The sequence below is a fragment of the Kwoniella newhampshirensis genome, chromosome 7 (assembly GCF_039105145.1).
Source record: "Kwoniella newhampshirensis strain CBS 13917 chromosome 7, whole genome shotgun sequence".
In the NCBI taxonomy this organism is placed as follows: Eukaryota; Fungi; Basidiomycota; class Tremellomycetes; order Tremellales; family Cryptococcaceae; genus Kwoniella; species Kwoniella newhampshirensis.
In genome coordinates this window covers 782,518-809,295 of record NC_089961.1, presented here as the reverse complement: position 1 = coordinate 809,295, position 26,778 = coordinate 782,518, and the positions used below count along the sequence as shown (strand labels likewise).

Sequence of the window (26,778 nt, the reverse complement as noted above, 5' to 3'; positions counted from 1 at the left end):
CAGTACTTAGGCCTACCGGTATCAGAGGCATATAGCTAGTCCTGCAGGACGATGACACCCCTACCGCGGAAGTCAGAGAAATTGAGAACACTGCGATGTGACTGACCACCGTCCCTACTGTACTTTGATTGGTTTCGTGACATCGAAGACAGGTGACATTGTCCTCAAATGTGGGGCTGCTCGCGAAGGGTATGCATATGGTCATTTACTGACCACCTCACTTCGCTTAACCTGACCAGACTGTACTCTCCGATACTTGGACACGCTGTATATCGCGAACTGACGCAGTGTTACTGTATGAGATTGCCCTAAAATACTATCCTGTCAGTTACCTTTTTTTTCTTCTAATTGCTTTCAGTCCAGCACCATCGACCAGTCACAGAACAAAGCTACGACACTCCTGTCTTGATCTCACCCTTTTACATGAAAGGAGCAAATCTGACGATGACAAAGGATGGAGTCTGTGCTCCTTGGTATAGTCCATGCCAACGAGGCGCTTATCTGCCTAATGAGATCATCATGTCACAGCCGTCTATAGACTTTGACAAAACGACGTGATCTGGCGTAGTGAGACAACTCATCGATCGCAAGAGCGACCAGATTCTGAGATACAGCACCAAGATGAACTCTCCCTCGAAGGCAAGTACCTACATCCCCATGACCGTCCGTCTGAGACAGATGCTGGCCGAGGCAGCAGACCTTATCAGTGATGAAGTGAGTTAAGCCGTTACCTTTGCCCTGCCCTCGCACAAACGTTGGCCGAGTGATCATTCTAGCCTGTGCCCAAAGCATAGTGGAGAGCTTACCCTGGACCTTCCGAACAGTCGGCAGCTCAGGTCCCTCCTATTCGAATATTGAGCGAGCTACTCGACCGACCCCCGTCAGTACTCGCCAATTCCTCACTCCTTCTCCTCCTGTCATTAATCGTCTTGAACCCATTCGACCTCTCGCCCATCCTCACCAACCTGATCGGTGTCTTGCCCGTCTCATACTTGACCTTACGGCATCTCATCTCCTCTGAGATGGAAGGAAGAGTATCTGGCTTGAAAGGGATCGAGAGAAGTATGCGATGGATGGATTACTGGGTTGTGTTCGGGACCAGTCAAGTGGTAGAAAGTTGGATAGGGGAAGAGGTCATGTTTTTCCTCGTACCGTTTTATTGGGGATTCAAGACTCTGGCAATAATGTGGTTCTTGCTCAGCTTGGTGCCGTCGGGCAAGCGACAGACCAACAAGCCCAAACCTAAACCGCTGGTATGTGCAGTAGCCCATGTCTCTCCATCCTTCCTTCCTCATTTTCCTCCCTGATCTCGACGTTGGTAACCGATCTCGCTGACACGCAACGATATATAGCGTCTCAAATCGAAGAGCAAAACAAATGCTCAATTAGGACCAATCAGCTCTCCCGAGCGTTCACCCGAAGAGAAGGGCAAAGCATCACTCCTCGACAGTTCTGCGTCCGCAACGACACACAGCGCGGCAGTCCAGAATCGCCAAGAGTTGACAGAATCAAACAGCACCGAATCAGACAGCTCCGATGACGAAAGCTCACACGATGGCAGCACAGATGAGGCGACCACTCCATACGGCAACGGACCAGCCACTCTCGGAGTCCAGACTAAGGCGATCTCACCGGGAGCTGACAGTCCTTCCGACTCTTTCACTCCTGGTAGTCCTCCCACCCCCATCTCTGAGTATGGAGCTCCCACGTCATTGTCCGATGAGTCTCCTCGTTCATCTCCTCTCGAACTGAGCCAAAGCAGATCTCTCTCATCAGATCTCTACTCGGATCATACAAATGATGATGACGACGTCTCAGATGATGATACGGATTCAAATTCCGATTCAATAACAGATACCGATTCGGACGACTCGAACGATATCATGCTTCCTCCCGGTACGCCGCTTGACGAGCTGGCTTTGAGGGGACTGAAAACTGTCATTTCGCCAATGGCGAGTCCGCTTCCTGAGAGGAGTAATCACTTTCAGTTTGAACTGGATGATGAGGTCAAAGATGCTACTGGTGATAGTAGATCCGGAAGTGGCGAAGACCTTGATCAGAAACAGGAACAAGATGCTGTAGACACCAATGATGAGTCTAAGGAGTCTGGAAGACCTCAAATTATATCAAAAGACGGTGACCTCGCACCCACAGTACAAGACACAGAGACTTACCTCTCAGCCGTACAAGTCAAGCCCATCGATCAAGTCGGCACAGCCAACACTGATACGAAGCCACACGAATCAACCTCTGGTCCCAGCCAGAAGGAATCGGAGCCTAACTCGGTTGTCAAATCCCAGGAAGCTGAAGGAGTAACTGTCAAACTGAGTCTTGAAGAACTACTCGCTCTAGAGGGACTAGGCGTAGACCCTCAAGCAAAACTGGAAAATAGCGCGTTGGGGGAGGACAAGGCAACAAAGGAGGATGAAGCAGTTGAAGAGGTGGAAGTGGCAGCCGAGACGGCTCCTCTGAACGTGAAGAAAAGGGAGGACGGTGTCTAACCTGAAGCGGCTGAGCAGTCGTAGCTCCCGAGAATATAGTTACCTTCAGAGGACGGAGACACGATCTAGTTTTATGTAGTTTTATGTACTGTATGTAGCGAAGAGATGTACCAGGAAATTTCGTTATGCCATGTTGTCACCACCCCAGTCTCTTGACAGATCCAGCTGTGCGGTTGGTTGGATCAGGGAGAACTAATCTTCCATCCTGAGTGTTCCAGTCTGCAGTTTTACGACCGACCTACAAAGCTCGAGACAAACCAGATGCCTCCTTTCATTGGATAACTAATCCTTTCAGTCACACGTACCCTTTTGACCATTTGGGAGCGTTTGACATCAACTGCAACTGATCAGTCGGACTTGGAGTCAGCCATTATACTGTATCTCCGTCTAATTGACTCGTCTCGGAGGTGATTGGATCTCGCAGTGCTCACCATGCCTTCGAAGGACAGAGGAAAACCCTCCTCTTCCTCCTCCTCGTCCTCAAAGCAGCGAGAGCGCGGAAAATCTTCGTCGTCTCTTAAGAAAAGAGAAAGTAGCAGCAGAAACCCGTCCTCCTCTTCGACGGGTGCGAAGAGCAAGTCATCTTCGTCTTCGAGTCGACCGATATCTTCGGATCAAATTCGGGAGGAGGAGTACCAGGCGTGGGTCCAAAATTCTGTAAGTGGACAGTGAGCAATACCATCGTTTTCGACTATCGCTCGTGTTATCGATCCAACTCCCCAACCTACAGTCCAATATACTCAGGTGTACAAAGTTGTGGAGAAGGGTTGTCTCCGTCTACTAAGTTAGGGCTGATTGAATAGTCCCAGCACAGCTCACCACACACGCCGGTTTCCTCGAACCTCTGATCCAATCTATTTCCTCCTTTCTTTCCCTTCCACTCACCAAAACCCTCATTCTCATCTTATCGCTCTTCATACTCGCTCATCTCTATCTTCCCCTATTTCTCATCCCTCATCTCGCATCCGCTCTCACACTAGTCATTCCCATCCAGAACACCACCCGTTGTTTGAGATCCGAAATCGAAGGAAAAGGACGGAAGACAGATACCGGCCAATGGTTGGTCTACTGGATGGTGTTTTGTGTTCTGGGCTGGGGAAGAGGTTGGATTGCCATCTTCAGACCGGGCTGGAAAGGGTTTTACGAGCTGGGCAGGAGTGCGGGGCTGGTCTTGGTCGGTGGAGGCTGGTATGGCAGAGCGGCTTTGGTGAGTGGGATTGAAGTTTACCAAGTGCCCAGACTATGGCTCTTTACACTATAACTTACTTGCCACGGACCGATGACTAACGATTGCGGGTCTATTTTGTCTCTGTCTATTATCTAGAGGTCGGAAAAAAGCAAAGCTTTGATTGAGGCTGAACAAAGAGAAGAAGCGGAACAGAGGAAAGCTTTGGATCTTGAGGGAGATGGGAAGAAGAAGAGTAAGCAGAGTAGTGACAGCAAGAAAGATGAAAAGAAGAAGAGTGGCAGAGGCAAGATGGACAAAGAAAAACAGGGAGAGAAAGCGAAGGCTAAGTAGACCTTGATAACGCACGATCCATCGTTCTGCCCAGCCCTTTGCATAGTAGAGGGTTCTATAGGCTGGTGGAGAGAAGCTGAATTATCTTGGTGTATGGAGCGTTATGTTTCGGTAGGAGCATCACAAACGACGTTGCAAGCGCAAACGACGTTGTAAGAGCAAATACACATTCAGGTGATTTAGATCGTTGGCATAGGTCAAGTACTAAACATACAGTATCTCGCACTATTGAAGGAATGTCTAAGCCATGGGGCAAAGCTCCAAGAAAAGGAGGACTAGACATAGGTACTCATAACTAATTGATGTCACTTTTGGATCGCAATCGATGTGGCAAATCTCCCGACTCTCTCTCTTTCCTTCGGACCACCATGATCCTTTTATTCATCATCGTGTCGGGTTTTATATATATGAAGTCTCGACAGGTTTACTCTTCGACTCGTGCCGAGAAACTTTGCGCGAAAGCCTCGTCGCAAAGGTCCTCCCCTAAGTTGACCAAAGTCAATTTCCATTTCACTTGTTCGGATTTTGGCTAGTGTGCAGTAGGACTCACCAGTCAGATCACGCATCAACTCTCCCATCAGAGTGCGAACCTTTGTCATGAGAACACCCTTCTTGAGATGTGTTCGACACAATCGCAGAAGGTCAACTGCAAAGTTCGTGACCTGCCATATTCGAACACACGGTTATTTACCAAGGCTCAGATGTAAAGCTGCAACGAGTCGAACATACCTTCTCGTTCCGCTTCTTCACTTTGCCCCGATACTTCATCTGCGCGCGCTGGTTCTGCGAGCGTCGACCGTCACCGATCCGTTTCTTCTTTGAGCGTACATTCTTCGACGGCGGAGACCCTTCTTCAAATGCTCCTTCCGTCGTTGCTTGACAAACGAGATTATTGTCTGACTTCTGCTTGGCGCCCGTTTTGATTTGCTTCCGCATGGTGACCATGGGCGGTGTGGGAGATGGCGCATACACTGAACCATCAGAATCGACCGCCGATGACTTAGGAGCAATATGGCCTCGCTTTGAACGCTGATCGATCTTGGCTGCAGACTTGAGGTTGACGAAGGCTTTCACTCCTCGCTCAATTTTGACGGGAGAAGTTGGAGTTGGTGGCAGAGCGGTCTTTCTTCGTTGCGGACTACCGGCGAGCAACCCCGTCTTGATTACAGATCGAGACTTCTTCTTTGTCTTCTTCTTCTGGTCAATGAGCATTTTGCGGACGCTCGGAGTTTTATAGTCAGTGATAAGGACGTCTTGCTCTTGACCCTGCAGGGACTGTATCATTAGACTGTTGACAGCGTTGAAAGCACTGTCGGCTCAACTCACCTTCGACTGGGAAACTCCGGCCGCCTGCATTGGAAGGTCAGAAATCGCTACCAGAGGCGAGGGTCTGATGTCCGCCTCAATGAGTTGGTCCTTGTCCGCTACCTTGTCTATAACGTCTGTATCTTCTGCAACCGCAGACTGCAGAAGACTAGACGCGAAAGTCACGCTCGACAGCTTTTTCTCCCGCCCAGTAAACTCAGTGTCGGAGTCCGTCTCATCAACGTCGGTATCTTCCAGTATTGCTTCCTCCACTCCATAGTCTTCTTCCTCAATTCCCGTAGTGAGACCAAGTGCAGTGCAAGGCATGTTTGTACAGCCATCACCGTCCCTCGAAATGGGACAGGGAGAGGGTTTGGCCGGTGTGTAAGGGGTTTGGTGCAATCGCTTCGGATCGATAGAGCTAGGTGTAGCAAGGTAGTCTACGGTAGAGTCAGTCCCCTCTCGATCGCACCTACTTTCGTTAGCGGAATCGATACTCACTACGCGAGTGATCTGCCCTCCATGGACTGCTCGAGAAGCCTCCCTCGAGCACGAGGCTGGACCACGATGACTGGGTCATGGTCGTTCCCAGAAATTTACCGCTGTGCAAGGGCTCATCGGACCCTGGTGCTCCGACTGAAAAAGGAAAATCAGTTCTTTGTCCATGCTCAGCGCTGATTGGTAGCAGGAATGAAAGGGACGTACTTGGCAACGTGATCGAAATTTGGTTGTCAGGAGTCGCAAAGTCGAATGAGAACCCTTCCATATCTTTGAAGAGAGTCACGGTTAACGAGTGAAGTAGGGGGTAACTCTCACTGACTTGATGGATGTATTGCCTTGACGATAGGGTGACAGGTTCGCTAGTCCTTGACAGAGGAGTGCAGAGTAGCAGCGCCGCAAGCAGGGCCGCTGGCGTACGTCTGGCAAAGTTTGTGCTTGGAGACCAACCAAGAGATTGAATTCTGCGTCGACGGTGGTTTCTCTTGGAATTGAGCTACAAAGAGAAAAGAAGAACAAAGATCGCATATCAAGAGTTGGTAGTCGCGACGACCTCTAGTGCGTCTCAACCCACCACTCTCGTTGAGCTTCTGTTCCAAAGCACAGACCCACTTTTTCTTCTTCGAACACCATTTCCCGACGACATTCTTGATATTCCGTGCCTCTGCTGACTTACAACCTCAGTGACACTGCCATTGCCGCCTCGGGTCTTGCACCCTGATTGTCGAGCCGTTTGATGGTGGTCCTCGACGTGATACGATGATTCTGTCCTATCCTTTGGCCCCTTGTCGTGTGTAGATGAGATCGTCGTTCTGTTCCAAATCTAAAGGATGGGACCGGAAGTGGAAATGTACAGTAACTCAACGGTCAGAAGTCGTGCTCATTTGAAGGAGCGGCGGATCGGGAGAGGTCGTTCGGATCGGACCATGGTCAGTTAGCTCGGCATAGATTGTGTACCAATGTGTGTCGTGTCAGTGATCCATGCGTGCGACTGCGTCGTGTGGTCAGCTGCACCACAGCCGGGGTAATGTTATTTCGACACATCCATCGCTGAAGCATGTCCAATCGACCTCATCTCCTTCATTTCCTTGATTCAACTCATCCCAAAGACAGCTTCATGCCACTCGTTTCACGAAAGATGCATGGGTACCGATGGGGTCTGCCGACTCGGATCGTGAGCAAATCCGAATCAAGCCGGATGCATTGGACCAGGCAAAGAGACGAAAGAACGATCTGAAACGCAAAAAGGTTGTCTGTTTCGTCGGGCTTCTGTGCGGATATCTCGGCATCAAACGCGTGTTGTGACGACGCTCTTTACCCCGCAAAAAAGGTCACATCCACTCTGCCATCGCGTCATCCTTTCAACGTTTCCCCCACGTTCACCAGCATAAACTCCCACTCCATCATCACACTGCTAATCATCACTACTAAGCTGTATTCCCCCTTCAACAAGATCACATTCCCGCTTATCTGCTTGTCTAGACTTCTCGCGCCGCACCGTCTGCTGAACTCCTTTGGTCACCACAAACTCGACCCCTCCCTCGACACGTGATATCCCGTCAGGTCTCACTGCTTAGTCCAACCCAAGTTGAACATCCGATATCCTACTCAGCTTGTCAACCTCAGCTTCTCACAGCCATACCACAACCGAGATTTTGAGGGTATAAGCTGCATCCCGCTGCTTCCGACCGCCTTCAATCCAATTGAAAGAGCAGGCTTCGTTGATCCAACAGCTCTGAATCACTCGACTATCAACCCAGACAGTCCCACAGACGATTCACATTTCATTAAAATGGCTGGCAGAGAGAGCTTCCCCGCTGGATATGGAGCGTCAAGTGGTAGTGATGTTCGAAGGTGAGTCCCAAAGATTCTCTACTCAAAGTGCTGTCACATCGCCGCTGGTCTGCTGTTCGTCACATTCCGTCTTTGCTTGCCATCATTCAAAGTTCAAGCTGACAAGTCTGTCCGACTGCTAACCAGTCCTGTCCCGCGTCGTCCTTCAACTCCTGCCTCGCAACGCTCTGTTCCTCCACGAGTCGGAAACCTACCCTACTTGCAACCGGGGACGAATGGTTCCGCTTCCAGTCTTATGGAAGCGGTGATCGGTCCTGCGTCACTGCCGCATTCCTCATCCCCTTCTACTTCCCATCACTTTCAACCTTCTCATCTCGGAGACAGCCGCCGTGATCCATCTACCTCGAGTACTACTTTGACCAAGAACAGTGACAGAATTGAGAGCGATTGGGATGTGTTGAGCGATGCCAGTGGCAAGTTGAATGAGGGGGAGGCAAAGAAGCAAGATGAACAGGTGGTTCAAGAGCTTCAGGAGAAGGTTGATAAGCGGTGAGATCATGTTCCTCTGCGCCTTCAACTTGAGAGCATTCCAAGCTTATAGCGCTTCAATTTCCTATATGTCTTCCTGCCTTCACTATTCTCGACAACCGATCATCTCACCGAAATCTCTCTTCGGCCCTGATACTAAAATCCTTTATAGCAAATCCGTCCTTCCACACCTCGAATCTGAGTTGGCGGCACTCGAAGCGCAGATCAAAGCTGCCGAGGAGAAATTAGCTCGAGCTCAAGGAAGTGGAGTGGTCGCTGGTACCAGCGGAGCAAGTCAATCCGCTTAATCCGGACGGACCCCCTTACGATTTCCTTCTATGGCGATTCTTCACGGATAGTGCCCATTCCAATTGTATTATACCATCTTCGCCTACACACATGAAGCGCTACCAACACTATCCACCCTAATGTCCACACCAAAGCCACAGCCACGAATCCCTCGTATATCGCCCCGATCTTACGATGTATACCAATTTAGTTCCACCGATGTCGAATGCGGCATTGCCTCTCCTTTCAACAGCCCCTTTACCCGGCTTGTAAAGGGAATGGACACCCTTAAACCTCCTTTGACATACTCATCGTGCTGACAGGACTCTGATGACTTACTATCTTCACAAGCAGCAACGAGCGAACTGCCTACCAAGTCGTCCGCTCCCGATTGTAGTGCGTATTCAAGCGCAGCATCACCTGTCGAAGTCTCACCGATCGCTCTCAATTTTATGACGTCCTAGCCATGCGCTTGCCCCACTCTTTCCTTGTCATGCCACTACTCCTGGCTGGTCCCGCCGTAGCGAGTTTGTTCGGTGGAGACAGTGCAACAATATCTGCCTCTCCATCATCTCCCTCGTCCACTTCGACCTCTTCCGGTGGTTCAACCCAATCAAGCAACTCCGAAGTTGCTTTTCTGCAGACGCTGCAAACTGCCCAAATCGCCTCCATGTCATGTCTCATAACTCTGGTCAACATGACCACCACGCCTATCGGGACATGTCTCGGCCTGACCTCTTTAGCGGACCTCATTGCTGATCCAAATCACAACGGATCTACCTCCTTCTCGGATCAAGTGAACACTTATCTGGGTGGAGTGTGCGGTCAGACTTGCGCAGAGGGAGATCTGCAATCTGCGAAAGCGCAGTTGGAAGAGAGTTGCGATAGCTCGAAGGATAATGGGTTGGTGGGTGTGTTGGGGAAGGTTCTGGACAACTATTCAACTAGTTACAGGACGGTGGCTTGTCAGGTTCATTTGTGAGTGTGACGACGAGAGACAGCTTAATGTCAAAGATTCCCCCTTTCATCATGCTGTAAACCTCGCCGAGTGATCTGTCGGCTCGGATGTCCATTGCAAGTGTCGTCCATGGCTCTAAACTCGATCCATCACGCCTCTACATCTTGATAGACCGATCATGAAGTCATGCTGATCCATCCACGCAGCAACGGCACCTCATCGCTCTGTCTTCCAGACGCTCTCGACTCGTCCCAAGCTGCCAACTCAGATCAATTCTTCGATGATCTCGTCACGGGTACTAATCTGGACCAGTACAAAGACTCCGTGTTCACAAGTGCCAAATGTACGGGATGCATGTACGAGTTGTTCAAAGCTGCGTAAGTTGGTCTTCCGTCTCAATACCGATTCCTCATCATCAGATTGAAGGACGACTCTCTCGTACCCCGCCCTGTCATAACAGACTCTTTATGCCCAGTTTTGGACTCGATCTCGTCCTTATGTCTTTAGGTTGCAAAGTCTAATGCCTTACTAACCTTTATTCATGACGTCGCTTCACTTTGAATTTCAGACAATACACCATCCCTTCCATTCGCGGATCATCACTGACCAACGCATTTGGCGATCATCTCAAAAACGACTGTCCCAATGACCCCACGTACGGTTCTGCCGTCAATTGGGCAGATGTGGAAGATCAACAGATTCCAGACTCGCTGCAAGTCAGTCAAAATACGAATCAGACGTCGAGTTCGGCCTCTGCCACCATAGTGAAGACGAGGATGGGGTTGGGTTTGGGATTGAGGTTGGATGTATATAAGGTTGGATGGGTATTGGTGGGCTTGTTGAGGCTATTCATGGCGGGATGCATATGATGTTTCCGTTTGTTACTTTGTACTTGATCTCTAACGCCTTCTGCTACTAACGCCTTCTGCTACTAACGCCTTCTGCTATGGGCTGTCTGTTGGATCGTCACTGTAAACTAAGCTACTGTAGCTTCCATGTTGTTTCGGTATACTGCATTGCCTGTCTGTCGCTGAGGGGATGATCACTCGTATCGAAGCTGACTGACCCTGCGTTTGCGTTGTGTCCAGTTGACTGACCGCAAGGGGCGTTGGATCGGAACCTTTGGGATCTCTGCCTGTTCTGTTCGGATTGGGCTGGGCTACTGGGGTCACTAGTACCAGTCTTGATTCGTGGTGTTTTTTTATTGTCCAGTGCCCGTCCTGTGATCAAAACGATCTCATTGTCCTACCACTAGCCATAAAGCACCAAGACTCAGACGCAGAAGTGGACGTCGCAACTCTGGAAGTAACGACGATCCTACACAACTCAAGAAAGGAGAATCCTTCTGCCCATGTGGCTATATAGTGTTCCTAAACAACAACCAGGTCCAGATCATGATCGCCAACGAGAGGACATTACCCTCCATCATCATGTTCCTCATTCCACCATTTCCTGTCTTCACACCTGCCACTGCCATTCCCCTGTTCGCGCGCCAAGTCAACCACCCACTATCATCAGTGCGACTCTCGAGTTCCCATTTTGGTGAGAATTGGACTTACGGTGTCGTCACAGGTACGTTGATCGAGATATGAGGTGCACCGAGTGTGGCTGAATCGGCAGTTGCGGACGACTTGATCAACCCAATACTGACATTGGTGGCTGCTGCGGAGGAAGCGATACTTAGACTCCCGACCGATGATGTGCCCAATATGGTCGAAGACGGGTTCCCGCTCAAGGCGATCGCAGCTGTAGTCTGAGTAAAGGTGGAGGAACTTCCAGACCCAGTCAAGTCGCCACTTTCTGCTGCCACCACTGGGCTGGAAGTTTGGGGGGCTGGACCCGGTACTGGGGTCGGAGTATCGGGGCTGGTGTTGACAGCAGCAGCAGTGGGAGTGGCGGGATCGGGAGAGCTGGTCGGGGTGACAGGGTCTGCTGGAGCTGCTGCCCCTTGGGTGGTGGTAGCTCCGACGGAGGCGGGTGTCGTGATTGCCGTTGGGGTGACGGTCGGGTCAGGGAGAGACGAACAGTCGATCCTGTGCAGGGTACGTCAATCGTATATCAGCGCTGCAACACGACTCGCAAAGGTGACAAGAAAAGATCTTCCGAGAATCTCTGTCTGGAACATCTCTCCTCCATTCTCGTGCACCATGCCATATCTTATCATACCGTCATGATGACAAGGCAGACTCGTCGTACAGGACACCGATCTGAGAAAGGAAGGAACTCACGCATCCCCGTCAAACTCCACATAATCCACGTCCAACCAATAACTGACCCCTGCCTGCCCATCCAACTTGCCCTCATTCATGATCACGAGCAGATGACTGCCCTGACTCAGTCCCTGGGAAGCATAGAGGACCGAAGGGATCTCAGCTGGGCCGGAATATCCGTTGGCGAAGATGGGCGACCCATTGTCGATGATGGTAGCGTAGGTCCCGTGGCTGTGGGTGATATGATATTGGTCATTTAGGTGATCAGCCAGCCATACGATAAATAAGTTATCGTGGAACTGGGACCACGAAGGAGATACTCGAACACAGCAGTGGGAAGGTGATGTACAGGATACACAGTAAATCATTCCCACCACGATCCAATCTCACCAGGAGACACAGTATACTGTATGTACTCACTTGGCCCTTTTCCCTCCATAGAGGGTGATATCGGTCCCGCTCCAGCATATCCTCGCATAGGCTTGATACAGCGTCGTAGCGTGGAAAGTCTGGTTATAGTACTGTGGAGTGAGAGGATCGTCTGCGAGGGGAGGTCACACCCATTCAGAAGTCTGATCGGCACTCTTTCTTTCTCCTCCGATGTGATACCGTACGGGTACAGAAGGTGATGATTGATATTGCGTTTCTGGACTCGGACTCACTGTGATGATCGGTCGACCATACGTCGCCACCGAATTGAAAGTAACGGGAAGTATCGTCCAGAGTCGTTCTTGACATGGTATCTCTCACGCCGTCGGGGTGTGCGTGGCCTCCTGATCGGATTGCAGAGCACAGTACAGTACAGTTTCCCTCGATGTTCGACTGATTTGCTGATCCCCTCAACAGGAGATGAGAGCGATTGAGAGATCGTGAATAATGCACAATGGAGTGGATCAAGTGACGCGAGCCATCGCTTCTCATATCATGAACCATCCATCATCCTTCGGTGCCAAATTAAGATACACAGAGGAAGAGAGAGAGAAAGCGAGAAAGCGAGAAAGCGAGTGATTTGGAGTCGCGTGTACCTCAATCGAAAGGCTTCTCCATACTGGCTGAAGGCGTCCGAACTGCGCTGTGTCTGCCCCAACTTGCGCAAGAAGACATCCCCAGAAGCAGTCAGTTTCATCATCCTGAAACGCCTTCGGGATCTCTGAAAGGACTGGCTTTCCCTCCGCTTCCGCGTGCTTACTTCCCTCGAACCGTCGTTCTCTCTTGGATGTCAACGCCTTTCGTCTACGGACGGCTGTTCTGACTATTTCGACGCTAACACCCTCTGAACTTTGCGCAGTGGTGCGTGGGTATGGTAACATGTCACTTTCGTCAGGGATGTGTATAGATTCACCGTTCCCTGACCTCTCGTCGTGTCCTTCATGCATCTCAGCTTCATTGTGTCTTGTGGAACATACATCCTGCGCCATCACACGCTGTGGCGCACATGTGTGGACGAAAATGAGGATGTGGATATGGCATTGCCTCACCCGTCTTCCGTTGCGGACGGGACTAATTTTAGCACGGCCAATCCGTAAGAGACCTTGAATGGCAGACTGCACTCAGGAACACGATACAAGTTACGTCGACGACTCTTCTGATCATTGAGAAAATCCGACCGAGCGGAACTGTATACATGATATTCGAACAAGAGGACCTTCACAGCACTCTTCCTCACGGTAGGTACCAGACCTCCTTTGCACAATGCCTTCCCCCCGTTCACATAATTACACAATCCTCCTTGACAGACAAAGCATACATTGCCTGCAACGGTCGTTAGCCAATTTCTCTGATGGCGTCGATGAAAGGGGGTTGGCTGACCTTGTCCACTGTCTTCTCGATCTTCTTCCAATCGCTTCGCCGTTGGATGAACTCGTAGATACTGCAACACACATTGTCGATTAGCCCAATCGTACTTTTCATCATCGCCCTGACCCTACACTTGTCCCTCTATTCATAATACTGTAAATACGGAGAGGCAGACTCACTCTTCCGGCGTGAATGTACCCCCATACCTTGTCACATCTCTCACAATCTGCGCAAGGTCCTTAGCGTCCGAGACGATATAGACATGTCCAAGCATCTTCAGATTCGAGAAGTCATCCGTGATTCTTTGCTGTTTCAACGAGGCCACGAAGGAGTGGTATGCATTGAGGTCGGCTATGATTTGGAAGCCGCCTTCGAGGGAGATGATCTGGCGTTTGAGATGTCTTTGTAGGATTCTATAGCGCAGATTCGTCAGTCATTTGTCATGTTCACGACATGTTTTGAGATGAGTCGAGCAAAGATGACACGACGCTGGACTTACGCTTGCAAACGAATCCCGACTTCCTGATAGAATACCTCCAGCACTTCTTTCGACGTACTGCCCTTCAACAGATCACAATGCATCTCTAAACACTTGATCGCTTCTCTACACCCATTCGTTGGACCGAGATCAAGCGGCGTACCCTCCACAGGGTAGTATTCTCTCGGACCAGTCTTGACCAAGATGATATGCTCAACCTGTTACCACCCTTTGTCAACTTAATGCCCTTTCTCGTCTTAAACACTGGGGCCAGACCCACCTGGTTCATCAAGACTTCTATACCCGCGTTTAATCCTGCAGCCACTGCGTCGTCCAAGACCGATTCGAACCTTTTCTTCTCTCTCATCACGGCATTTGAAAAATCCGTTTTGTCCACATACAAGGCCAATTCTTTGTCGAAGTACACTTGCACCATGGACTGGATCGTGTCACCAATATGCACGAGCTCGAAGAATTGGAGCAAAGGGGCCACACTGGTGGTCTCTTCGTGTTCCGCGGGTTTGTAGGTGCTCATCTGGTTGGTTGCACTGTCATTTTCCAATCAGCACGAGTTTAACGGCATTACTGGTGCGAATTCGAGACGCTATCTTCACTCACATCCGGAAGCCTGGCGCAATATGACGATCACCGGCAGCCTTCAACATCAAAATGAAGATCTCCTCAATTGCTTCTCGCACCTTATGCCCATACCTGCCGGGGTATCGGGCAAACGTCTCTGCCCTTTTGAGCGAATCACGATCGGTCTGTATCAGTTCCAACGCCGTATCAAGCGATATGAGCATTTGTAGCCTGTCGAATGGCTTGGCTTCATCGGGCAGAGGGGTGGGTGTTCTCGAGTGATTCTTCGGGTTGGCATCTGTTTCGGGCACAGACAAAGATGATTCGGAAGGTGTTGGCTTGGACATCTCATCGGACTTCTCTTTTTCTTCTTCGTGCCCGACCTCAATTTCCTTCTCCTTCTCCTCCGGGATGGCGAAAACAACTTCCCCGCTTCCATCGGACTCTTTTACAAGTTGACCACGACCACTAGATCCGGTCCACTTTTGCGGGTTGAGCATTGCTAGACCATTGACAGCTTGACTAGATCCAGTGACGATCGCATTGACACCGAAAGTTACCGTCCGAGGAACGATGGTGACAGGAAGCAAGAGGGCGTCCCTGAAGCCGGCTAAGACGTTCCGCTTGACTTGGTCGGGGTTGGACGAGCTGAGGAAGGTCGGCTTTGTGCCGTGAGTTCGAGATCCGGGGTCGGAAGTGCCAAGCTGTCGCGATCAGTCTCCAGATTCCACTGTGCGCACTCACTTGTTGCTCCCAAACTCGACATATCTCCTCCAGATGCTGCTTGACCCATTCTGTCTCATCATCCAGATACTCATCCAAGTGAACTTCGAACATTTGAAAGCTACGCAAGAAGGTCAGGCGCATCTCTGAATCAGGAGTATCAGCTCACTCACACTGAGTCCTCCACTTGTGTGCGATGTATGACTGTCTGCTCTTCTCCTACGACCTCCATGACCAAATCGACGAGTTTCCAGGCTTGCACGAATGTGGCAGCTGTAGCTTGGAGGAAGATATCCTGTGAAACAGCTCGAGCTTGTGACAGCAGAGGATGGATGTATTCACCAATCTATAGTCATGGAGTATTAGTCAGAGACGTCCACATTACCATGCTAGCGCCCACTTACCACATCGCTCGCGACTCTATCGCAGAAAGATAATATTACTCTGGCATTGGCGGGAAACACGGTGTTTGCTATTTGAGCATCTATCCGAAAAGCTTCCAGTACATGAGTCATAAAGGCATCCATGGGCGTGAAGTCGAGTTGTTTGGTCATCGCTCCGGTTGTCGTTGGCACTTTACTGGTAACAAAACCTTGTCAGCTTCTCTCTGTTGATCGTACGATCTGATCGGGACATACACGATGTTTTCCAATGGGTCCCATCTAGTGGTATCATAGAACACTTCTCTCTTCTCAACCCATACCCTTCCACATTCCCATTGATCTCTTCCACCGCCACCAGCTTCCCACACCTTCCAACTACTCTCTGCAGCCGATCTCATTCCCATTTCATCCTTCTTCTCGTCGGATACTTCGAATGCTACAAGACAAGTCGAGTCGAAACGGTCCGCGGCAGCGAGCAAAGCTTGCCTCAAGAATCCCCAGTCGCGTAGAGGTTGAATACGAGGCGAAAGAAAGAGAAGTAATGACAGCAGTATGTCGGATTGGCTTGGGAGTGGAGGTGGTAGTGCGGTGATAGGGGAAGGGGGAAAGAGCAGGGATAAAGTGGAGCTTGGTGATGGGGAGGACCGTAGATGTTGACATAACGGTAGTAAGGACAGATGGTGAGCTTTGTAAGCTCGATAATAAGGTCCAGGCGGATGACTGGGAAAAGGTCCACCGGGTTTGGGAGTCGCAGGAGTCAACGCGAAGAATCCTGTCGTCCTCGCACCGCTCACACCGCCGCCAGTCGGTCGGGAAGGTAATGGCAGATCGTCGAACTCCAACAGACTCTGCTCTTTTGTTGATCCACCTCGTCCATTCGGTTTCGCAGCCTCGAAGTCGCCAAAGTCCACATCTTCAAAAGTGTCATTACCTTGTGTGGAGAAGTCGCCAAAGTCGTCGTCAGGTTGTATTGACTTTCTATGTTGGCTTGGAAAGGCTGCCGCTTTCTTAGGTGTCGGTAACAGCTTTTGCAGACCATCCCTCCTGGGAGACACAGCTGATCACATGTATCAGCCTGGTCACCAAAGCCAAACACGTAACGCTGATACTCACACGTATCTGCTCCCAACTCGAGCAGTTTGCATCGCACTTCCCATCCTCTCTCATCCATGACCAGTTTAGCTAAAGACCTACTGGCCCTCGCGACGTTCGGAAGGTCAGAAATCGGCAAGAACCCAATGATGCGAAGCACCTCCTCCTCTGACCATCTTCCTATCGATGGTCCGACAGATACTGAACCCCTGGTGGACGGTTTGGACGGTTTGAGCACAGAAGCGAAACGGGCTGAGAGAGCATGGGTCGTGGAGAGACCGCCCGGTTTGGAAGGAGCTATCGGGGCCCACTTGTCCATACTGGTCGGCGCTGTAAGAGCCGGTGTGTGGTGTAGGAGATCCGAATGACAATCGTGTGCTCAATGCTTCTCTACACAGGCAATGCCATTCATCTGTGTACATCTGACGGTATTTCAACGCTCAGGTCCAGGAGGAGGATCGACGACGCGCGACTTTGATGTGATTTTGGTAATAGGCGCGCAACCGTTATCATCATCATAATCATCGTCATGGTGCTATGAGATACCTGCAATCGCTTGCGATGATTTATCCTTGACAACGATCAGAGCAGAAGAACAACAGGATGGCGAATCGCCACGTAAAGCTCTCTTGCTCCATAGTGCTGATATGCGGAGATATGTCATCTTAGGCAAGACCTTGAACAGTAGTCCCAAGGACGAAAGCTCCACGAGATATGAACACGGTATGGAGATCGGACTGGGCGGGTTATACTGCACGATCGGTCTCCTGACATTTCTGCGTGTCGATCCAGGGTGCACTTTCGATGCAGCGCGTGTCACCGGATGTATCTTGGCTGAGTAGTTCAGAGGCTGGTATGTGTCATCGCGCTCGAGTGGGCGATCCGCAGAGTCGGAGTTAAAGAGCCTTATCTTATCTCGGTTCGTCCACGCTTGTTCAACTGTAGCTGATCAGCCATCATGGAGACAAGCACCCTCGGTGCTCTCAAACACTATCACTGCCAATGCAGACTCTGATTTATTTTATACCCACTTGTGCCACGCGTCGTGAGAGCACATGAAGAACCGAGATGAGTCTTAGCTCTAGGGTATCCACCTGTTAGGTTGTACGGGCCCGGTAAAAACATTGGCCCTCCACATCGATCATCCTTTGACGACAACATAGCAACATTCCCAACAGAGTCCTTACAAGTAGCCTTGTCCCCATCTTGCTTCTCCCTGATAGCCATGGCTGCCCCAACTCAAGGTTGCATCGTCCTCTTTGTGAGTCATTTCGCATCCAAGCAGCAAGATACCCGCGCCTGACCGATGACTTGGACCATATGTGCTTAGGGAGACAGTCTGACTGAACGGCAGGATGTGCCTGGCACACTGCACGAGAAGATCTCACGTATGTTCATGCCATCTTGTATGGCTGGGCTCATGGATCTCAACCATGGATAGTAAGTGAGGTATGGGCTGACCAATCTCTGTTACTAGAATCGTACTGTCGAAAGTTGGATGTCTTGAACAGGGGCCTAGGAGGATATAACACTACCTTGTGAGCTGTGGCAAGATCTATCAACTGGCTCCAGCCCACACCACCCGCCACCCGCATGACTGAGCCATCATTCTTGACTTGGGCAAGGCTAAAGTATCCCACCTGCGACAGAGCTAGGCCCCTCTTGGAACACATCTTCGCCAAAAAAGGCGAGACCGCTCAGACTGTACGACTAGTCACGATCTGGTTTGGTACGTTACACTGTATTAAGCTTGAGAGGTGGACTAAAATCTCCCACAGGTGCCAACGACGCTTGTCTCCCACCCAATGTCCGAGCTGTCCCACTATCCTCATACCGTGAAAACCTCGACCATTTCGTCGAATCACTCACTAACCCCTCAAAATCACCTTACGCGATCTCCGAAACCCCTATCAACATCATCCTCATAACCCCGCCTCCCATCTTCCTACCTCAGATCCCCCAAGAGCGCCAGAGTCTCAGACGGATTGGTCATTCGTCGAGATATGCTCAGGTCGTCAGAGAGGTCGGGGAGGACTGGAAATCACGCGAGGAGTCCAAGGAGAATACGACCGATTGGAAGATTGCGGTGTTAGATCTGTGGAGTGCGATCGAGGCGAAAGCTGGAGGATCGGACGACGGTCTCGCACCGTTCTTTCAGTATGTGATCTACTTTTCTTTCTATTTGGTCAACCTTGATGGAGTCTCGAGTTTGAAGAAGTTTGCCTGGATACTGATCAGAATCTGTATACGCAGCGATGGAGTCCATATGACCACGCAAGGTTACGAAGTCCTGTGGGGGTTGTTCGACCATCTCATCCATACAGAGTTCAAAGGTCGAGGGTTAGACTGGCAAAATCTGGACGATCTACCGCGACGTATACCATGGCAAGTGCCATTCTGCTAGCTTCAGTGGTGGCTCCAGCTCATCTGGAACCGTGTTTCTAGGTGGGATGCTATTGATCTTGCTCGACCTGCCAGTGTTTTGGAGAGATTGGGTGCGCCGAGGAGCAGGCGATGAGTCGACTATCATTCTCATATATGTAGAAGCGCTCTCCTGTCAGTGATGCCCTATGCATGACCTTTGTTTGGTGTGAAAGACCCGTATCTTGAGGGAGGATCAAGAGGCCGATCGATCACCGGCGCCGGGAGCCTTTGAGAGCGGGCCGGAGCTTCATTCACCCGTTTCCAAGTCGCACCACTCAAATCCACCCCATTTTGCTGCACTCCTTCTCCCAACCACTCTCTAGCTGGGATCTCAATTAAACTGCATCAGAAATCATAGCAGGCATGGCAGAACCACTCAACGACGCGATTGTGCTCTTTGTGAGCTACACCTTGGCTATCCCCAACTTTGTGACAGCTGGAATGCGTGCTGACCGCATCGTCTGCAGGGCGATTCCCTAACGTCTCGGCAAGAAGTCCCATGGAACCTGCATCATCGTCTGAGTCGTGAGTCGTGTCTTTCCGTTTGTTGTTGTAAGCGCAAGCTGAATCTCGTACCGAAACGGCTGAGCAGAATCGTATCGAGGTAAACTCGACGTGATCAATCGCGGCTATGGGGGCTATAATACCGCTTGGTTGAGAGGATTGTTCGACAAGATCTTTTCGAAGAAGAGCACCGATAATGCAGAGGAGGGAAGTAGATCTGTTGTGAGGCTGGTCACCATCTGGCTAGGTGAGTGGGTGGCCCATCCCTCAAATCAGCCATACCTTCGGCGAGGTCTCCTGCGTTGTAGATCAATCAGAGCACGATCGATGCAGATGTACTGGCTCATATACTCTATCTACCTCTTTGCATTTGTAGGGACCAACGATGCCGTCCTTCCCGGACATGTGCAACACGTCCCACTGGAGACCTTCGAGTCAAACATGAACCATTTCCTCACATGTCTCACCTCCCATGACTCAGGCTATGCAGCTGCGCAAAACCCCCAAGCGATGAATATCATCTTGATCACACCGACCATCTTCAGTCCGCTCGTGTGGGAGAGTGATCTACCGGACAAAGAAAGATCGAGAAATCTCGAAACGACGCGCAAGTACAAAGATGCAGTGCTGGAAATTGGCGAGGACTGGAAAGGGAGGATGAAAGGTGGGCCAGGGTGGAAGTTGGGGGTCGTGGATTTGTGGAATGGGATTGTTGAAGCGAATGGAGGAAATGAAGAGGGGAAAGAGCTGGAGAAGTTTTTCAAGTGAGTCGTTCGTTGTTGGTGATCCTCACCTTCCAGCCGTCTATCTTTCCATTGCTTTCTCACTACCAAGCGAACGCACTATCGTCAAAGGACTACGCACCGCATAATAAAACAACGACAACCGCTCACACATGTCGCAGTGATGGCCTCCACCTTACAACAGAAGGGTACAATGTCTTATGGAAGGGTGTCACCAGAGTGATCAAGGACGAGTTCAAGGGACGAGGGTTGGATTGGGAAGATACAAAAGTTCTCCCATTCCGAGCACCTACGTAAGTGTAGTACAGAATGAAGGGGAAACGTTGTCGATACATCGCTGACAGATTGTTCAACCTTCGTAATTACAGCTGGGAGGAAGTCGACTATGACCTTCCAGAGACCACCAAGGACAAGTTGAAGTTGCCTGCTTGTAGACGATAGACAACGTGAAGCAAGTCAAGTGATTCATACTCTTGGTCGCTGGGTTATGCCGCGCGGACCACTTTTTCTTGTTCCACAGACAAAGTTAAAGTGGAAGAATACCATCGACTCTCTTTACATTCGACTGGTCTACGCAAAAGGCAAGACAACCTGACTCCACGGAAAGGGGTGTGGGAAAGCTCATGCAGGTATCATGAAGATATGGATGGACACAGGCGGCCGGACCTGAAAGAGAATCCGTATCGAGTACCTCGTTGTTGCTGACTGCAAGGGAACGTCGGATCTCATGCAAGCGTCCAATGAATGGTCCAGACTGTCCATCCGCCTGTGTGACTGACCGGATCACGCCGAAGATTGTAGATAGCGCATGTCACCGATCACTCTTTGGTCGCACAGTCGTCCATCTCCGACAGACGGTGATCACCGCTGGAATCGGTCATGAGCGAAAGGTCTGACAATCCGTTAAAGAGGCCGACCAACTCACTCTCTTCCAAGCATGATTGAACTGTATCCTCCTTGTCTTCCTTCCACAGATTCAACACTAGCTTGAAAAGGGAGATCAACATGCCCAAAGGCCCAATCTATCTTCCCGTCACCATCTCCGACCAGGACACCGACAGGGACTCCCCTCAATCCAAAACAAGATGGCCCCTAATCCTCCTCGGTCTCCTAGCCACTCTGGCAATCTCGACCTCGTTTCCCATCTCGCTCTCCTCCTCCTTCGCATACAAGGGAGATGAAGAGTTCGGGTTTGGGATGACCCAGCGTCAGGATGCGATGATGAAAGATGCTTGTGAGCAGGCGGAACCGATCATGCCGAATGGGTATAATACGAGTAAGATCTGGGAGGAGAAGGAGGTGATCATTAAGCGATTGCAGGAAGCTGTGAGTTTGGGAGCCTTTACTTCCCGTAGCATGTCACCGTGCAAAATTCTCCTGAAGGACAACTTTCACGGGGAGGGATATGCTTGATACAAGAGGTCGTGGCTGATGTGCTGTCAACTGTGATAGATCAGAATTCCCACCATGGTATACGACGAGATGGGTCCCGTGGACGAGGACCCCAAATGGAAGATCTTCGCCGATTTCCATGACTGTGAGTGTCAACCCCCACGTCGATCGCCGCTTCCGTGCTGTTCCTAGTCGTTTTTGCGAGCGGATTAATCATGCTGACTATAATCGTCTAGTCCTCGAAAAGACTTTCCCTCTGGTGTAAGTGATCGTTTTCGGCCACAATCCCAGCTTCTCGTCATCAAGTCGCGACAAGATCATTTGCTGACTCTCCTCTCGATACATAGCTACAAAGTCGCTGAGGTCACCAAAACAGATTGGGCGTTGGTGTACGAGATCCCTGGATCCGACGCATCTCTCAAGCCTATCTTCCTGACGTCACACCAAGGTCAGTATTGCCGCAAAGTTTCTCCTTGGCAGTGAAACGCTGACCGACCCGCGTTACCTCGATATAGACGTCGTACCTGTCCTTCCTTCGACCATTGATCAGTGGATACATGATCCCTTCAGCGGAGATTACGATGGCACTCTCATTCACGGTCGAGGGGCTGCCGATACTAAGGGCAGCTTGATCGGTGAGCCGAGTTTTTCGGCGTCTTCAAGCGTTTTACGAGTGCAATGCATTGCTAAGAATGTCTTCAGCCATCATGTCCGCCATCGAGCACTTGATCAAGACGACTGACTTCAAGCCCAAACGAACCATCGTCCTTGGCTTCGGAAGTGACGAAGAGCGAGGAGGTCAGGTCGGTGCTCCTGCCATCTCACGTTATCTTCTTGAGAAGTATGGTAAGAACTCGATGTCCTTGTGAGTGTTTGCAGCCTTTGACGTCCTGCCTTGATGATGTGATGTTATCTGAGAAAAGGCGACGAGTCACTGACTTGATCTCCAGGCTCATTGACGAAGGTTCAGGTCTCATCGAGGCATGGGGCCAGACATTCGCTACACCCGGTGTCGCCGAGAAAGGCCACTACGATCTCGGTCTCACCGTCAGCACTCTTGGTGGTCACTCCTCTGTCCCTCCTCCCCACACTGCAATCGGATTGATCTCGTTGCTCATCGCTCAGCTTGAAGCGCACCCTCACGCACTTAGCATCTCTTCCAAACACCCCGTCTACGAGTTCATGACTTGTGCCGCGGCGTTCGCTTCCAACATGCCGGGCAAGCTCAAGAGTCTGGTCGTCAAAGCTGAAGAGGGCGATTCGAAGGCTTGGCAGACTCTGCCAGAACAGATCTTGGAGAGTGGTATGGGTGGTACCCCCGCCGGACCAGGTCAGGGTGATCCTCTGAAGTCGATGTTGACCACCACTCAGGCGGTGGACATCATCAACGGAGGTCTGAAGGTGAACGCTTTGGTGAGTGAGAGCGATTCAGAATCGAATCAGACAGGAACCTTTTCGTGTTTCTCTGTGCTTTCCTGATCCGTTCCGTTGTTTCCATCATACAGCCCGAATCCGTCACAGCCGTCATCAACCACCGAGTCAGCGTCCTGTCCAATGCCGCCGAGCTGCAAGAAAGGACCATCTCCATCCTTCTTCCCGTCGTCAAGCAGTACAATCTGTCCCTAATCGGATTCGACGGCAAGACCGTTTACTCCGGTTCTCCGACGTCCAAAGTACTCCTCGAGAACGCCTTTGGATATTACACCGATCCTGCACCCCACAGTCCGGTGACCGTGGGTGATCCTTCTTGGAGAGTGTTGGCGGGAACGGCTCGAGGTGTTTGGGCCAGTAGAAAGGAAGTCAGTGATGATGGCAAGATCGTTCCGCTAGAACAAGGCGAGGATCTCGTCATGGCTCCGTTGATGTCAACAGGGGTGAGTATGGTCCGAAAAACCCTCGGTCATCCGTGCCAGCCCGTGAAAAGCGAAGAGGGAAGCAGGACAATGCTAATGCTGATGTTGATGCTATTTTTCTTTCGGTTTCGCAGAACACTGATACTAGACGATACTGGGATCTGACCACCAACATCTATCGATTCCGATACACCCCCATGAAAGGGAGCGCAGGGGGACACACGATCAACGAGTATTCTACGGCCGACGATTTGATTGAGTTCACTAGGTTCTATCAGGCGATCATCTTGAATATGGATCAAGCGAAAGATGTGGCTTAAGGGTGCGGCTGGCTCTGGCTTTGGGTCGGACACGGATTGGATTTTGGCGCAGTTGTCTGGTCAGACTTCTCTGGAAGTATGCGTAAGGATTAGAGATGTGCTTGGTGGTAGAGTATCGTAGCGTACAAGAATGTGTCTTGGTGGACGTACCGAGAATGATTGGTCAGTATTGAAAAACAAGACGTACCTCGTGCAGATGGAGGGAACGACTCGTGGTATAGGGTATATTTTACCGGTGCATATCACCGTAGTATATAGCGTTTCAAGAGGAGGAATGCAGAAGTCAGTCTTATCAATTGTCAGTACACATGTCTCGTGCTCAGTGATCGAACAATCATACGACGCAGTCATCCGCAAATATATACATAATCTTCCCTAGCCCCAGCTCTATCTACTAAAACTAAATGAACAAAGAAAAAAGGACGAGAAAAGGTCATTACAGTATCTGGTATCAGTATGGACTTACCGCTTGCTGGATCATCACGAGCAAGGCGCTGATTGCCCAATTGTATTGAGGTGATTTATGCGGCCATGGAGGCAGGAGCGGCATGAGATCCACCCCTCAGTCTGCCGAACCCGAAATGGCAATGTCCTCCTCCACCTCGAGGACCGCCGAAGAGACCGTGTCTCGGATTATGGCCAAATTCTAAGAAAGGTGGAGGAGGTCCACGACGATCCGCGAAGAGTTCGTTGTGACCCGGGCTAAATCCCATTCGCGGAGTCCTGGGATCATCGGAACTGAATTCACCATGTTCCTGGTTACGACGATGATGATGATGGTGGTGCTGGTGAGCCTGAGTCTGCTGGCCAAGACTTCTTCGTCCGCCCAGGCCAAATCCGGTATGGGGCTCAACCCCGCCGAAATTGAAAGCATGGCCATGGTAATGCGACCCATATTGATGAGGTGGGGGAGGAGGAGGACCTTGCAGGTTTCCGAGATCTCTCCAAGGGCCTCCAAAAGACCAATGACCACCGCGGCCGCACAGACCTCCACGCCCACGCATGCCATGACCTCGACCGCGAGGGGAGCCGTGGCGGAAGGGGAAGTGACGGTCTTGGTCCAAGTCAGAACCAGAGTCGAAGTCTGACTCTGACGTTGAACCTGGAGAACTGTCTCCACTCTTGCCGGTCGCTGCGTTGTCTCCAACATCGTCTGCGTTCAATCCGGTCCCCGAATTAGGATCAAAGACACGATTCTTGGGTAGTGTGGCGTCGATGAGTTCTTCCTCATCAGGAAAGAAGTGATGGTGACGCCCTTCAGACATATTGTGGCCATGCCGGTGGTGTCGTCTACACTCTTCACCACGATGATGGTGGTGGCGGCGATGACGGTCGTCTGGACCTTTGTCATGCGACCTCTGGTGATCGCACCCATGACGGTGATCATGAGCTGGACCATGGCGTCGATCATACTTACCGTTCCTTTCCCCGGGGCCCTGACGATCTTCAGGATCACCACCGTGGTCAAGGTCAGACCCTCGATGATCACCGCGAGGGCCGTGACTATCATGGCCCCAAGGTCCATGATGACCCCTCATACCAGCCATGGGATGATCGTGGAACATGAAGCCCATGCCTCGACCTGGTCCGATCCCAGGAGGAGGGGCAGGGTGAGGTGCCCCCCAAAAATGGTGCGTAAAGTCACCATGACCGTGACGGGAATGACGAGGCATATAGCCCATCCTTGGGTCCAGGGTCATATGATGAGGATACAAATGGTCGTAGTCCAGGAAAGGATGGAATCGCCCCGGGTAAAGGCCCTGTCCGTGTCTATGACCATACCTGTGACCTTGTCCATGATTGTCACCGCGGCCATGATGATGTCTGGGCCCGTTCCCATGACCAGGGTGGGGTCCGTGGCTGTGGTCGTCAGGCGAATTATGGCCATCTCGATGATCCTGGATATGGGGCTCGTTGGCAGTCGCGGAGGCCAGGTCAGTATCGTTGATATGCATTTCGGAAGCTCCTCGAACTATATCGACGAGATTATTTGGTGGATGTGGCGAAGACAGGCGGATTTGAGGATTGATAGGGTTTCCGGCCTCGTCAGTCGGTTTGCGACGAGTGGAACAGGGATATTGGGACTCACCAATAGTCTCCGTGTTGTCCGTGACAGTACGTGCGGAGTGATGCACCTTGTCGTCTTGGTCAACGATGACAAGTCTTCCGTTTGGGGTAATCACCTCAAAGCCTTCAGCTTCGACGGTATCAGAGATCCTGTCACGCTGATCATTGGGCTTGTCAGTAGGATAAGAGTTGTCGATCTTGTCGTTCATGATGATATATATGTTGTCTTCTTGAGACCTGTCTGGGAAGATGTCAAGTTGGTTGCACCGAGTCAATGATTGAGCAGATCAGGAGCGTGTGGAATGAAGAACCGGGGGCATCGAGATGCTTGCCGAGTCGACCATTCTTCTTATACCTTGAAACGACCGAACGCTTACGTCCCGCTGTGCAGATCATTGCACATTTCCATTCTCAGAGTTGTCATGTGTGTTCACTGCGGGTTCCTGGACATCCCCACGCAGTCTACATTCAGCCGTGGTCATGACGCGTTGGGCTCCGCATTGCAATTCCCACGGCATGTGATGCAAAAGTACCACTCATCTATCAGCGAGGATACATCAATGCTACTACAGCTGACCGGCGACACCCGCTCGCTGTTCTTTGTTCACACAGCAACACCACTGCGCAGTTTGCCATCTCGGTGATGACCGTGGGAGAGTAATCAATCGTCCAGCTGCAGATCCAGCTGACAGCTGCATGCTTTAAAAGAGCAGCTCGGTTAATGGTTGATACCGGCTAAAATGATGGGATCTAATTAGGCTCGCGTCATGTCTTAAACGCGGATTTCTCCGCGGCCCCGACGGAATGCGGTTCTGCGTGGGG

The 26,778-nt window shown here is 50.9% G+C and overlaps 11 protein-coding genes across 11 annotated transcripts; 7 read left to right on the top strand and 4 right to left on the bottom strand.

Annotated features, from left to right (window-relative positions):
* Positions 1–621: 621 nt before the first annotated feature.
* Positions 622–2,501, top strand: IAR55_004009 (uncharacterized protein; the record flags this gene model as incomplete). The annotated part of the gene is made up of 3 exons (XM_066947112.1): positions 622–714; positions 825–1,253; positions 1,353–2,501. The coding sequence occupies 3 exons, from the start codon at positions 622–624 to the stop codon at positions 2,499–2,501; spliced, it is 1,671 nt and encodes a 556-aa protein (XP_066802491.1).
* Positions 2,502–2,933: 432 nt separating this feature from the next.
* Positions 2,934–4,020, top strand: IAR55_004008 (uncharacterized protein; the record flags this gene model as incomplete). Its single annotated transcript, XM_066947111.1, has 3 exons — positions 2,934–3,158; positions 3,316–3,708; positions 3,826–4,020. The coding sequence occupies 3 exons, from the start codon at positions 2,934–2,936 to the stop codon at positions 4,018–4,020; spliced, it is 813 nt and encodes a 270-aa protein (XP_066802490.1).
* Positions 4,021–4,444: 424 nt separating this feature from the next.
* IAR55_004007 (uncharacterized protein) lies at positions 4,445–6,091 on the bottom strand (the record flags this gene model as incomplete). Its single annotated transcript, XM_066947110.1, has 6 exons — positions 4,445–4,503; positions 4,571–4,682; positions 4,750–5,286; positions 5,347–5,765; positions 5,827–5,961; positions 6,031–6,091. 6 exons carry the CDS (start codon positions 6,089–6,091, stop codon positions 4,445–4,447), a joined length of 1,323 nt encoding a protein of 440 aa, XP_066802489.1.
* Positions 6,092–7,615: 1,524 nt separating this feature from the next.
* Positions 7,616–8,453, top strand: IAR55_004006 (uncharacterized protein; the record flags this gene model as incomplete). The annotated part of the gene is made up of 3 exons (XM_066947109.1): positions 7,616–7,677; positions 7,804–8,166; positions 8,318–8,453. 3 exons carry the CDS (start codon positions 7,616–7,618, stop codon positions 8,451–8,453), a joined length of 561 nt encoding a protein of 186 aa, XP_066802488.1.
* Positions 8,454–8,899: 446 nt separating this feature from the next.
* IAR55_004005 (uncharacterized protein) lies at positions 8,900–10,260 on the top strand (the record flags this gene model as incomplete). Its single annotated transcript, XM_066947108.1, has 3 exons — positions 8,900–9,411; positions 9,598–9,768; positions 9,960–10,260. 3 exons carry the CDS (start codon positions 8,900–8,902, stop codon positions 10,258–10,260), a joined length of 984 nt encoding a protein of 327 aa, XP_066802487.1.
* Positions 10,261–10,748: 488 nt separating this feature from the next.
* Positions 10,749–12,339, bottom strand: IAR55_004004 (uncharacterized protein; the record flags this gene model as incomplete). The annotated part of the gene is made up of 5 exons (XM_066947107.1): positions 10,749–10,872; positions 10,951–11,424; positions 11,620–11,832; positions 12,022–12,142; positions 12,264–12,339. The coding sequence occupies 5 exons, from the start codon at positions 12,337–12,339 to the stop codon at positions 10,749–10,751; spliced, it is 1,008 nt and encodes a 335-aa protein (XP_066802486.1).
* Positions 12,340–13,308: 969 nt separating this feature from the next.
* On the bottom strand, positions 13,309–16,972 carry IAR55_004003 (uncharacterized protein; the record flags this gene model as incomplete). The annotated part of the gene is made up of 11 exons (XM_066947106.1): positions 13,309–13,353; positions 13,411–13,471; positions 13,578–13,811; positions 13,898–14,094; positions 14,157–14,424; positions 14,495–15,117; positions 15,200–15,299; positions 15,352–15,524; positions 15,583–15,757; positions 15,817–16,618; positions 16,675–16,972. The coding sequence occupies 11 exons, from the start codon at positions 16,970–16,972 to the stop codon at positions 13,309–13,311; spliced, it is 2,976 nt and encodes a 991-aa protein (XP_066802485.1).
* A 906-nt stretch (positions 16,973–17,878) lies between these two features.
* IAR55_004002 (uncharacterized protein) lies at positions 17,879–19,171 on the top strand (the record flags this gene model as incomplete). The annotated part of the gene is made up of 7 exons (XM_066947105.1): positions 17,879–17,914; positions 17,984–18,041; positions 18,131–18,191; positions 18,303–18,382; positions 18,432–18,810; positions 18,907–19,038; positions 19,099–19,171. The coding sequence occupies 7 exons, from the start codon at positions 17,879–17,881 to the stop codon at positions 19,169–19,171; spliced, it is 819 nt and encodes a 272-aa protein (XP_066802484.1).
* A 269-nt stretch (positions 19,172–19,440) lies between these two features.
* Positions 19,441–20,765, top strand: IAR55_004001 (uncharacterized protein; the record flags this gene model as incomplete). Its single annotated transcript, XM_066947104.1, has 6 exons — positions 19,441–19,476; positions 19,545–19,602; positions 19,670–19,828; positions 19,958–20,345; positions 20,486–20,617; positions 20,693–20,765. The coding sequence occupies 6 exons, from the start codon at positions 19,441–19,443 to the stop codon at positions 20,763–20,765; spliced, it is 846 nt and encodes a 281-aa protein (XP_066802483.1).
* A 564-nt stretch (positions 20,766–21,329) lies between these two features.
* On the top strand, positions 21,330–23,889 carry IAR55_004000 (uncharacterized protein; the record flags this gene model as incomplete). Its single annotated transcript, XM_066947103.1, has 9 exons — positions 21,330–21,650; positions 21,777–21,861; positions 21,953–21,977; positions 22,064–22,164; positions 22,232–22,351; positions 22,419–22,581; positions 22,667–23,129; positions 23,222–23,590; positions 23,704–23,889. The coding sequence occupies 9 exons, from the start codon at positions 21,330–21,332 to the stop codon at positions 23,887–23,889; spliced, it is 1,833 nt and encodes a 610-aa protein (XP_066802482.1).
* A 521-nt stretch (positions 23,890–24,410) lies between these two features.
* On the bottom strand, positions 24,411–25,154 carry IAR55_003999 (uncharacterized protein; the record flags this gene model as incomplete). The annotated part of the gene is made up of 1 exon (XM_066947102.1): positions 24,411–25,154. One exon carries the CDS (start codon positions 25,152–25,154, stop codon positions 24,411–24,413), a length of 744 nt encoding a protein of 247 aa, XP_066802481.1.
* Between the last annotated feature and the right edge of the window lie 1,624 nt (positions 25,155–26,778).